Source organism: Aedes aegypti, chromosome 1 (assembly GCF_002204515.2).
Source record: "Aedes aegypti strain LVP_AGWG chromosome 1, AaegL5.0 Primary Assembly, whole genome shotgun sequence".
Classification (NCBI taxonomy): Eukaryota; Metazoa; Arthropoda; class Insecta; order Diptera; family Culicidae; genus Aedes; species Aedes aegypti.
In genome coordinates this window covers 107,413,734-107,426,908 of record NC_035107.1, presented here as the reverse complement: position 1 = coordinate 107,426,908, position 13,175 = coordinate 107,413,734, and the positions used below count along the sequence as shown (strand labels likewise).

At 42.3% G+C, this 13,175-nt stretch overlaps 1 protein-coding gene across 1 annotated transcript; it reads left to right on the top strand.

The window, feature by feature from the left end:
- The first annotated feature begins 8,368 nt into the window (after positions 1 to 8,368).
- On the top strand, positions 8,369 to 10,752 carry LOC110674279 (testis-specific H1 histone-like). The gene is made up of 4 exons (XM_021838554.1): positions 8,369 to 8,411; positions 8,482 to 8,750; positions 9,481 to 9,736; positions 10,478 to 10,752. The coding sequence occupies exons 1-4, from the start codon at positions 8,369 to 8,371 to the stop codon at positions 10,750 to 10,752; spliced, it is 843 nt and encodes a 280-aa protein (XP_021694246.1).
- Positions 10,753 to 13,175: the final 2,423 nt, after the last annotated feature.

Sequence of the window (13,175 nt, the reverse complement as noted above, 5' to 3'; positions counted from 1 at the left end):
TGTGAATGGGATTTCGCTTAATTCCTTGCTTCTGAAAGGACCAGATCAGCTAACATCACTACCAGCTATACTATCACGATTCCGACAATTCTCAGTTGGAGTTTCAGCGGATTTGCAGGAAATGTTCCACCAGATTGGAATACGAGAAACTGATAGACATTCCCAACGATTTTTATGGCGCACGAATTCATCTGAACAGCCTTCGGTGTTTCTCATGAACGTCGCGACATTCGGCTCGTCCTGCTCGCCAGCATCCGCACAGTTCGTGAAGAATAAAAACGCGGAAGAGTTCGCCGATTTGTATCCGGAGGCAGCACAAGCAATCATACATAACCATTATGTAGACGACTACCTCGACAGTTTCGAGAACGCTGAAGACGCTTCACGGGTATCGCAAGAAGTGAAAATGGTCCACAGCCGTGGAGGATTTCATTTGAGAAACTGGTTGTCTAACGAGCAAAAAGTACTGGAAAGTCTGGGAGCGCATGCAGCGACGGAAACGAAAAGTTTGTTCATGGATAAGACTTCCGATTGTGAGCGCGTTTTGGGGATGCTGTGGAACACGAAGGATGACGTTCTTTGTTTTTCCACCCAAATCAAAGAAGAAGTACGAGAAGTAATGGAATCCAGCAGGCGGCCTACCAAACGACAGATGCTACGATGCCTCATGAGTTTTTTTGATCCGCTGGGGTTGCTCAGCGCAGTCCTGATACACGGAAGAATTCTTCTACAGGACGTTTGGCGAGCTGGAACTCAGTGGGACGAATCTGTTACTGATGACATATGGGAGCGATGGATTAGATGGGTCGAGGCGTTAAAAAGGATCAACAACATACACGTTCCCAGATGCTACTTTCAACAAGCAACGTCCGTCAGTTACAGAGGATTACAACTCCACGTGTTCGTAGACGCGAGTGAGGTCGCCTACTCAGCAGTGGCCTACTTTCGCACACTCAACTCCGAGGGGATACCGGTTTGCGCTTTGGTTGCGGGTAAAGCAAAGGTTGCTCCACTTAAACCACTCTCGATACCAAGACTAGAACTGCAAGCAGCAGTGATGGGAGCGCGGTTGATGCGTTTCATTACAGAAAGCCACACCGTAGAAATTTCCAAGCGATTCCTCTGGAGCGATTCTTCAACTGTTTTGGCCTGGATACGTTCAGACCATCGACGCTACAAACAATATGTGGCATGCAGAATTGGGGAGCTCCTCACGTTAACCGACATTGAAGACTGGAAGTGGGTGCCTTCGAAGATGAACCCAGCGGATACTGCAACGAAATGGGGAAAAGGGCCCTTTGAGGAAACTGAGAAGAGCTGGTTTGAAGGTCCACAATTTCTAAGGAAACCCGAAGAAGAATGGCCGCGTCCGCGAAGTGTGCAGCTAACAGCAGTAGCAGAAGAAGAATTGCGTCCTTGTCATTCGCATCGAGAAATCATCATACCCGGCGCAGTAGCCGACTATCAACGATTTTCCAAGTGGGAACGTTTACTGAGAACTATGGCCTACGTGCTGCGATTTATCAACAACCTCAATTTGAAACGAGCTGGTACGAATACTGAACATGGGATACTTACGAGGGAAGAGCTACGTTTGGCGCGAACAACACTATTCAAATCGGTACAATGGCAAACTTATCCCGATGAGATGGCACTTCTGACGGTTAATCGCCAGAACCCTTTGAAAACATCAAGCCCCCTCCACTCTTTGAGCCCTTTCATGGACGATGAAGGAGTTCTGAGAGTTGATAGCCGAATAAAAGCTGCTGATAAGGCGACGCAATCGATGAAATTCCCAATAATTCTTCCACGTACACATCGACTAACACTCCTTATAATTGACGACTGCCATCGTAAGTTCCATCATGCCAATTTTGAAACAGTCGTGAATGAAATTCGGCAACGTTACCATGTTTCCCGTCTACGACCAGCTGTCAAGAAGGTAACCAAGGACTGTCAAGTGTGCAAAATCATAAGGGCTAGGCCATATACTCCACGGATGGCACCATTACCACTAGCACGACTTGCCGCTTGTGTTCGTCCATTTTCTTATGTGGGGCTGGACTTCTTCGGCCCTTTTTTGGTGAAGGTTGGACGGAGCTACTTGAAAAGATGGATTGCATTGTTCACCTGCCTTACGATTCGGGCAGTTCACGTTGAAGTAGTGTTCAGCTTAACTACGAAATCTTGCATTGAGTGCATACGTCGCTTCATCTGTAGACGAGGTGTTCCTAACGAAATCTATACTGATAACGGAACCAACTTTAAGGGAGCCGCCCGATTGATGAAGGAACAACAAGATATGATTCGAGAAATAAATGAAAACTTGGCCGGTACCTTCACTAGCACTACAACGAAATGGCTGTTCATCCCACCTGCGTCACCCCATATGGGTGGAGCGTGGGAACGCATGGTGCGTTCCGTAAAAACCGCGATGTTTGCTGCCTATGAAGGCAATCGCAAACTGACTGATGAAGGGCTGCTAACCTTAATAACCGAAGCGGAAGCTATCGTAAACAGCCGACCCTTAACATACATGCCGCTAGAGTCAGCAGAATGTGAGGCACTTACACCAAATCACTTTTTGTTGCCATTGGGAAGCTCCGGCGACATACTGCAGCGATCATCCGACGAAAAAACTACGAAGGAGGACAACAGAGAAGCAGCGGCGATTGTAGAGGCAACCTGGAACGCTACGCAACAGCATTTGGATATGTTTTGGAAGCGTTGGATTGCAGAATATCTGCCGACATTGACGAAACGCACGAAGTGGTTCGGAGAGCAAAGAGCGATTATTGTAGGAGACTTAGTTCTGGTGATAGATGGAGGGCCCCGAAACGAATGGGTCCGCGGCCGTGTAAGAGAAGTCGTAGTTGGAAATGATCGTAGAATCCGCCAAGCGATAATACAGACTGCGAGGGGGTTGATGAAAAGGCCGGTAGCAAAACTTGCGATCTTGGAAGTTAAGGAAAGTGGCTAGGGTTGGTAAAACTGGACTGGTGGCCAGTATTACGGGGGGGAGGATGTTACCAACTGGGAGCACTGCTGGGTGAACGCATACTGACAGAGTTGTCATCGAAACCTGTCAAATGTGAAACTGCACTCATTATCATTTGTGAACTGAAATCGATCAGGAGTTGCGTAAGGAGAACAATTGATTGTTAATTGAATTTGTTGCTAAAATTTATTCTTTATTTATATAGTTGCTAAAAATCTAATCGCGCTATCGTAAAATTCGGCCTAAATCTTAAAGTATCACAGTTTATATCACAGAAGAAGTAAGTTACACTAAAATTGAATTGTCATACTATTCCTAACCTAAAAACTAAATCACAGACTGTAGTAAACGTGCTTGAGGAACAATAGGGCATCATCAAGGAATTTGAATTACGCTCTAGACCGAAACATGTAAGCTACCGAAATATGTGTACTATTATGAACTAAAACTAATTGAATAAAATTTATAGCTTATAGCTGTTTCGCACAAAGTAACGTGTTTGCGATCTGCTGATAGAATCGGTGAAGAGTCCTTGTTCTTCGGAACACTACCAAAATATTAGGACAACGACTGCTCAAGGTTTTCCTAAAACTATTCGGAATACAGTTCATCAGATCTACAAGCTTAACGAGTGACCTGTTACAACATTGTGTAACGTTGTTACAAAAAAAACTACGGTATCATTATTTTATAAAAAAAACTAATCCCCTTTACGCCAATTGAAACACACTGAAGTAGACGCATAGGACCAGCAAGGGTTAATCGATCACTTTTTAGAGACATGAGCGCCCCAAGCGGTGGGTGATGAAACCGCAAATTCAAATCTCTTGTGGGGCGATTTTGTTTTGATGATTTTATTATTCAAAAGCGATGACCGAGAAGCCTCATCAGTTTGAGATTCAACTGATGAGGTGTTTTTCTGAAATAATAATGGATTAAAAAAAGGAGGGCTTGGATTTGAGTACACGTGAAAAGATCAGGTCTTCTCAGTTCGATCGTTCGACTATTCAGACGTGAAAAATAGCTACAAGTAGAAGTGATAGATCAAGCTACCTATAGAGGATTGAAAAGTAAAAGTGTGTGCAATTATCGTGTAAACTAAAATTATTTATAACTATTGTTCAAATTATTATTACAGAGAGAAATGACTGTGGAAAAAGTTAGAAAAAAGGCCTGTTAGTTAAATGTTTTTGAATTTAATCTGTAAGCAACCTGAAATAGACCAAAGAAAACTTTTTGTAAAAACTAATAATATGTTATTAATCTTGTAGCTTTGTGAGTCAAAAACTTAAAAAACTGCATATTGCATGCAGGTGCGCCAATACCTCGAGGATCAGGTAATGTGGAAGACAATTATATTGTTCATATTGTTCCCTATGTGCAGGACTCTTTGAAGGACACCGTTATCCTTCAAGTGAAGGTGTCTGCATAGGGTGTAGGGAATAACAACCAGCCAAGTTGTTCCTAGGGACGATTCCGAAGCCCGGCGGCTTGTAGGCCCGCCTCGTCGTCGAGCCAGTAATCGACCCTCGTGCACCCTGGGTCAAAGGTTATCCACGCCTATCAGGAGGTGATCGGTCCCCCAAATACCGAGTCAACTTCTACGGCCTCGAAGGGATTGAACCAGGCAGGAGTGCCCACGTGTTGCCCCCTTCAAGTGGTATACGATTGAGACCACCCCTCATAGTCAGCGAAATCACGCCTCTGAACACGCATGCTCCACCAAAGTGTTCTGAAGGTGACGTCATCGAGTTTGACTGACAGCATCAGTGGGTGAAGCATTCGCCGCTATCAAGGGCGGATAGCCGTAGCGGTAAACGCGCAGCTATTCAGCATGACCATGCTGAGGGTCGTGGGTTCGAATCCCGCTGGTCGAGGATCTTTTCGTAAAGAAAATTTTCTCGATTCCCAGGGCATAGAGTATCTTCGTACCTGCCACACGATATACACATGCAAAGATGGTCAATCGGCAAGGAAAGCTCTCAGTTAATAACTGTGGAAGTGCTCATAAGAACACTAATCTGAGAAGTAGGCTTTGTCCCACTTGGGACGTTACGCCAGAAAGAAGAAGAGAGCGGCTGATAGTTAGCCGCCGAACAAGTCGTCACTGTGGTGCGCCGCCTAGTACTCTACTTCGATTCGTGCGTCGGCTGCATATCGTGCGGCTTTCACCAACAGAGCATGATAAAACCAATCTCAACAAGCTCCGGAAGTTACTGAAATGCCACTTGATAAATTTAAATGTAAATTTGCATTGACCAATAAATGTATGTATCCTATATTAATATTTAGCAACACTCAGTTTTTCAGAGCATGCCGATACAATTTATGAATATATCAATTTATTCAAGCATTATTATCCAGAGTGCGAATCAATCGTCGTGTACAGCATTACCTTCACACGCACAAAAGAGCCATATTTATTGATCCTCCGTGATCCATTAGGAAATTATCCCGCTGTATTGTCGACATTAGCATTCTTTACCCCACCGGCATCCGGCCTGTTAACTAAACCGTACGTGAGAAAATCAAATCATCATCTTCCATTACCTACGTCGCACTTCGGTACTACAACAGAAACGGCAACCGAATGTCCCAATGATTCAGTTTGCGCAGTTTACTGCGGAGTGCCATAATCGTTAAATTTTATTGACGAGTTGCGGTTCGGTTCGGCTCCCGGACTGGTGATAAAGCAATTTTGAATTTTCCACCGATGTTGGTGGCCTTTCGATATCAACCAGAACATCTAAATAAAATGCAATGCATCTGGTGGTTACGGTGTTCCCCAGACCGTTATTATCAGGAAAAAAGCTTTACAAATCTATGTTTTCCAGTCATTTTCTAAGGTTTAGCTGCATGTCTAATCAAAAATGCAGGTCCTTATTTTCCAGGTATTTTAAAGTTGAACCCTTTTGAAGATATAAGTTACAATTATGTACAGCTTAGCCATGGAAAACGACTGGTATACTCAGAGTTGATGGAGATTTTTGTCCGATAAGAATGGTCTAAAAAGCACCATGATATTGGCAGAAAGCATCATAATGGTTCTGGAAAAAGCTTGACGAACAAGCAGACGTTCAAAAGGTGGGGAAAGAGAACTCCAAATGGGTTGTTGAACGACTACATGATCGTTTTCGTCGTCGTCGCCGAAGTCGTCCTTGGTTAAATGGGGGTAACCAAAATGGAAAACCTTCGCCGTCTGGTCGAAACAACAACCGCAATGGAGGGGATAATGATTTCCGAGAGCGGGAACATCGCAGTTTGATGGTTTCGGAATGGGTTTATCATGTTCTTGGCAGCAGCGATATGACGACTGTTGCTGGTGCCAACCAAGACTGCGGTTACGAGACTTGAAAGTGTTTATTTATGTTCCTTCTTTGGGGAACAATAGCAAATGCGACAGAAGAGAAATTAAGATTATTGGTCCTGAGAAGAAAGACTGATGAGTGTCAAGGGAGTGGTAGTAGCGTTTTGTTTGAGGAATAAATTGTGTAGATATTCGGTTTTTAAGATGGAAAGACCGTTCAAAGAATTTCCAAGGTGTGCGACGAATAAAACTGGAGCGTACTAGAAGACTGGAAGACTAGAAGACTAGAAGACAAAAAGACTAGAAGACTAGAAGACTAGTCTAGAAGACTAGAAGACTAGAAGAATAGAAGATTAGAAGACTAGAAGACTAGAAGACTAGAAGACTAGAAAACTAGAATACTAGAAGACTAGAAGACTAGAAGACTAGAAGACTAGAAGACAAGAAGACTAGAAAACTAGACGACTAGGAGACTAGAAGACTAGAAGACTAGAAGACTAGAAGACTAGGAGACTAGAAGACCAGAAGACTAGAAGACTAGAAGACTAGAAGACTAGAAGAATACAAGATTAGAAGACTAGAAGACTAGAAGACTAGAAGACTAGAAGACTAGAAGACTAGAAGACTAGAAGACTAGAAGACTAGAAGACTAGAAGACTAAAAGACTAGAAGACTAGAAGACTAGAAGATTAGAAGACTAGAAGACTAGAAGACTAGAAAACTAGAAGAATAGAAGACTAAAAGACTAGAAGACTATAAGACTAGAAGACTAGCTGACTAGAAGACCAGAAGACTAGAAGACTAGCAGACTAGAAGACTAGAAGACAAGAAGACTAGGAGACTAGAAGGCTAGAAGAATACAAGACTAGAAGACTAGAAGACTAGAAGACTAGAAGACTAGAAGACTAGAAGACTAGAAGACTAGAAGACTAGAAGACTAGAAAACTAGAAAAATAGAAGACTAAAAGACTAGAAGACTATAAGACTAGAAGACTAGCAGACTAGAAGACTAGAAGACTAGAAGACTAGCAGACTAGAAGACTAGAAGACTAGAAGACTAGGAGACTAGAAGACTAGAAGAATACAAGACTAGAAGACTAGAAGACTAGAAGACTAGAAGACTAGAAGACTAGAAAACTAGAAGAATAGAAGACTAAAAGAGTAGAAGACTATAAGACTAGAAGACTAGCAGACTAGAAGACTAGAAGACTAGAAGACTAGAAGACTAGCAGACTAGAAGACTAGAAGACAAGAAGACTAGGAGACTAGAAGACTAGAAGAATACAAGACTAGAAGACTAGAAGACTAGAAGACTAGAAGACTAGAAAACTAGAAGAATAGAAGACTAAAAGACTAGAAGACTAGCAGACTAGAAGACTAGAAGACTAGAAGACAAGAAGACTAGGAGACTAGAAGACTAGAAGACTAGAAGACTAGAAGACTAGAAGACTAAAAGATGATGGCCACACATGTTTTCCCTGTCACCATATACCAACAATTGCTTTCAACGAGCTTCCAGTCTCTTCGAGAGCAATAAATTGCAGCATTAATAGGGCAAACATATTCTAAACTAATAATTCAACAGCAGCATTTACTTCGAATGGGTCCCCATCGCATCAACAACCACACGATCCAATGGGCAACGATACTGAAGCAACACATTTGATGTAAACGAGACGGGAGATATGGTTAAACGATTTTCAACGGTTGTTGCCTTGTCATGTCCAACCCTTTTATGTCGTAATCGGGAGGTCGATGGGCACACCAGATTCGCGCGCGCGGTTGTTGTATGTGCACGTGTTTGTGTCAGTTTGGCTTGTACTCTACATCCGGAGAACATGGCCGATGACGACAGTCACTGGACTCGGTAGCCGTCTCTTCTCTGCTGTGAAAGTAGTTGGGCGTGAGCGAGCCATAAATCTACATTAAAGCTATTAAGTTAACGAGCATGCGAGGGGTGGTGCATAAGGATGCCAAACAACGCAACCAGTCTGACGAGAGGATCCCATTTAGTTGTGTTGCGAAGGAAATTTTGAATAATTGAAAATTTATTATGGACCAACATGTTGAATATGCAGAATTTCAAACGGAAATCTATTGTTTTTCGTAAATTCAGGCTTATTTAGTCAGATTCATGTAACACCAATTCATATCGAATTCAAATTTAAATCCAAAGGCAAGTCCAAAGCCAAGTCCAAAGCCAAGTCCAAAGCCAAGTCCAAAGCCAAGTCCAAAGCCAAGTCCAAAGCCAAGTCCAAGGCCAAGTCCAAAGCCAAGTCCAAAGCCAAGTCCAAAGCCAAGTCCAAAGCCAAGTCCAAAGCCAAGTCTAGAGCCAAGTCCAAGTCTAAAGCCAAGTTCAAAGTCAAGTCCAAAGGCAAGTTTAAAGCTAAGTCCAAAACCAAGTCCAAAACAAAGTACAAAGCCAAGTTCAAGGCCAAATCCAAAGCAAAGTCCAAATCCAAGTCTAAATCGAAGTCCAAATCCAAGTCCAAATCGATGTCTAAAGCAAAGTCCAAAGCCAAGTTCAAAGTCAAGTCCAAAGGTAAGTTTAAAGCTAAGTCCAAAACCAAGTCCAAAGCAAAGTACAGAGCCAAGTCCAAATCGATGTCCAAAGCCAAGTCCAAAGCCAATTCCAAAGCTAAGCCCAAAGCCAAGTCCATAGCCGAGTCCAAAGCCAAATCCAAAGCCAAGTTCAAAGCCAAATCCAAAGCCAAGTCTTAAGCCAAGTCCAAAGTAGCGTTGGGCGATTTTGAATCGATGTTCCGAAAATCGATATTTGCTTTCCGATTAATCGATTTTTTGAATCGATGTTTGGAGCATCTAAAATTTGGTGAATCGATTCTCTTCATTCGATTCTTTGATTCGATTAATTTTATTGAAATCGTTAAATATTTCCTAACGAGTTTGTGGAAAAGGAACCATATTTTGAATTAATCTTGAAGTTTTAAATCTTATCGATTGATTTTTAAAACTGATTTGATTGAGAGATAATGAAATCGAATGCAAATGCATTTGATTTCATTTCAAGCTTTATAAATGTCAATTTTCATCCGATTCGAATCGATTCGAAAACATCGATTCAAAGGATTCGATTAAATCGGTGAATCGATTCGGCAGTTTAAATGTGAATCGATTCAGTAGCATCGATGTTCTGGTCAAATTTGCCCAACGCTAGTCCAAAGCCAAGTCCAAAGCCAAGTCCAAAGCCAAGTCCAAAGCCAAGTCCAAAGCCAAATCCAAAGCCAAGTCCAGAGCCAAGTTCAAAGTCAAGTCCAAAGCCAAGTCCAAAGCCAAGCCCAAAACCAAGTCCAAAGCCAAGTCAAAAGCCAAGTCCAAAGCCAAGTCCAAAGCCAAGTCTAAAGCCAAGTCCAGAGCCAAGTCCAAAGCCAAGTCCAAAGCTGTGTGCAGAACCGAGTCGAAAGCCAAGCCAAGTCCAAAGCCAAATCCAAAGCCAAGTCCAAAGCCAAGTCCAAAGCCAAGTCCAAAGCCTACTCCAAAGCCAAGTCCAAAGCTGTGTGCAGAACCGAGTCGAAAGCCAAGCCAAGTCCAAAGCCAAGTCCAAATCCAAAGCCAAGTCCAAAGCCAAGTTCAAAGCCAAGTCCAAAGCCAAGTCCAAAGCCAAGTCCAGAGCCAAGTCCAAAGCCAAGTCCAAAGCCAAGTCCAAAGCTGTGTGCAGAACCGAGTCGAAAGCCAAGCCAAGTCCAAAGCCAAATCCAAAGCCAAGTCCAAAGCCAAGTCCAAAGCCTACTCTAAAGCCAAGTCCAAAGCCAAGTCCAAAGCCTACTCCAAAGCCAAGTCCAAAGCTGTGTGCAGAACCGAGTCGAAAGCCAAGCCAAGTCCAAAGCCAAGTCCAAATCTAAAGCCAAGTCCAAAGCCAAGTTCAAAGCCAAGTCCAAAGCCAAGTCCAAAGCCAAGTCCAGAGCCAAGTCCAAAGCCAAGTCCAAAGCTGTGTGCAGAACCGAGTCGAAAGCCAAGCCAAGTCCAAAGCCAAATCCAAAGCCAAGTCCAAAGCCAAGTCCAAAGCCTACTCTAAAGCTAAGTCCAAAGCTGTGTGCAGAACCGAGTCGAAAGCCAAGCCAAGTCCAAAGGCAAGTCCAAAGCCAAGTCCAAAGCCAAGTCCAAAGCCAAGTCCAAAGCCAAGTCCAAAGCCAAGTCCAAAGCCAAGTCCAAAGCCAAGTCCAAAGCCAAGTCCAAAGCCAAGTCCAAAGCCAAGTCCAAAGCCAAGTCCAAAGCCAAGTCCAAAGCCAAGTCCAAAGCCAAGTCCAAAGACAAGTCTACAGCCATGTTCAAACCCAAGTCTAACGCTAAGTCCAAAGCCAAGTCCAAAGCCAAATCCAAAGCCAAATACAAAGCCAAGTCCAAAGCCAAGTCCAGAGCCAAGTTCAAAACCAAGTCAAAACCGATATCCAAAGCCAAAACCAAACCGTTGTCCAAAGCCAAGTCCTAATCGATATTCTATGCCAAGTCCAGAGGCAAGTCCGATTCTTAGTCCAAATCCAAGTCCAAGCGAAGTAGCGATGTACTTACTTATCGTTTTTTAAGCTTGGAATACATTTTCTGTTACACCATGGAAAAAGGAGTAATATGTATTAATAACCATTGATCTGGGAAATCAATCAAATTCTTTGCAACAACTTGCACTGAGTACATGCCACCATCTTAACATTGTTGTTCGCAAATTCCACTGCAGCTGAGAGGGAGCTTGAATGCCGAAGAATATTGGCTTAACTATGGATAATATTAAAATAGTTATGGCTTCGGGAACTTTATCTTACGGTTTCAATCTGTTCCAGTCGAGTGTGCTGCAGCCAGCCAGCAGTGCATTCAACATTTGGACTATGTAATCTTCCCCATGTGCGCTGGCATTGCACCGCCCCGATTGCACACACAAGTTCCATACATTGTACTTCGGGATTTTCACGACATGAGTTTATCGCTGTTTCCTCGATAGTGGTGAGCGGAGCAATTTCGATTCCTCAGTGTTCCGTTTAAATTCCTTACGCGGTGGCTTCTCCGAGATGGTGGATTCGTGTGCAGCAAATTGCTAGAAATCCATTTGCCAGAATGGACCAATTGACCAAACAACTAAACTTATGAATTTCAATTTAATAAACTTTGAGCCTCAGGATACAGTACAAGTTGTACCTAAAATTTCAAACAGACATATCTGAGCAATGGTTCAACCGATTTAAGAAATCTTTTCTCGTTTCTTAGTCCATATAGTAAGTACAGTCGACTCTCCATAACTCGATATTCAAGGGACTTTCGACTTATAGAATTATCGAGTTATAGAACATACCGATACCAAAAATTCTAAAATCAAAGGTTCAAATTCCTATATTTCCAATACTTTTATGACCACTTCTGTAAGCAAACAACACTATTTTGTTGACAGCATTTTGAAAAAAATATCTTTGGGAATTTATTTCAAAATGCTCGAAAATCCCTTCTTTTACTAAAAAAATATTTTTTTTATTTTTATGTTTTTAACTTTTATTACAACTTGCAATTCCTTCATTCACTGCCATACCAGAAAAGGTCCATGTTTCCCTGTATAAAAAAGCGTTTTTAGATGGATACCGAGTTATGGAGGGAAATTTTCCTCCCACGTGACATCCACTAGTAGAGATATCGAGTTATAGAAATATCGACTTATGGAGAGCATGATGTATGGGAATTTGAAGGGACCGCAAAATCCATCGAGTTATAGAATATATCGAGTTATAGAACATCGAGTTGTGGAGAGTCGACTGTAATAAAACGAATTCGTTTCTTTTTTGCACGCTTCATGAGAATCGTATCATATCTTATCGTCAATGTTATAATTTTACGTATGTCTGTGTCTATTAATTTACAATTTCGAGACCACGATCCTCAGCTTGGCCTCGCTGAATATATATTCTGCCAAAACAATTTTCTGGCAAATGACTTTCTGCCAAATGTCACATAATCATGGAGCAGCATGAGTCGTAAAACTTTGAATCTCAACAGCAGCAGCGGCAGCAACAATTGAAAGTCGTAAAACATCCAACCAGACGTACCAGACAGCGGTGGTGGCCTGACCGAAAAACGTTTTCAAGGATAATCGTGAAATACCGGGCTGAAGTAATACTCGACAAACAGAACAGAAGCGAACCACCACCACACGGGCCAGAAAATTTCGGTGCAAATAAACACTGCCAAATTATGACCCGGTTTGGAGAATACGTGCACACAAAAAAAAAGGAATCCACTCAGGTGGCACTAAAATCTATGGCTTAGCCAGCCACGGTAACCATCATCGGATATCGGATTCGGTGGAAAATGCATGCTTCACTGCCCTCGTCTAGGTGTAAGAAGCTGATGTGTTGTAAAATATCAATTTGTTGCTGCTCAATTGGAGATGGAATTGATGGAAATTGTTGAGGTTTTTTTTGGGAGATGTAATTTATTGAATTGAGTGAAATGAGAGTAAAAACGTCAAGATAAGGGGACGTTCTTAAACTACATAAAGTTTTTGGGGTCAATAATGAAACACCTTCACAGGACTGTTATTAAAAGGGAACTTCCCTTTGCCCAGAGGTAACGTTCGCAGCTACAATGCAAAACTATATTGATTCAAGTGAGTACGTTTGGATATCAAACATGTTCATAGTCCTTCAAGAGATCACTAGTTATTCTTGGAGATCTGAAAGTCTATAATCAAAAGAGTTCTTGCACAACCTCAAACTAGGGTTACAATATTTGCTCTTACCGAAAAGAGTACATTTTTTCAACTCTTTAAAAGAGTACTAAAGAGTACATTAACGACTTAGCATATCCTGAAAATTGATTATGCACTGTTAACTAGTTTGCTCGTCTTAATTCTATTTTGTTTGACATTTTTTTTCC

Excerpts from the sequence above, each read along its gene's own strand:
- LOC110674279 (XM_021838554.1), top strand. The coding sequence starts at position 8,369 with ATGTTGAATATGCAGAATTTCAAACGGAAATCTATTGTTTTTC. Across the intron at positions 8,751-9,480 it reads AGTTCAAGGCCAAATCCAAA|TCCAAAGCCAAGTCCAAAGC; the intron begins GCAAAGTCCAAA and ends GCCCAACGCTAG. Across the intron at positions 9,737-10,477 it reads CGAGTCGAAAGCCAAGCCAA|CCAAGTCCAAAGCCAAGTCC; the intron begins GTCCAAAGCCAA and ends CCAAGTCCAAAG.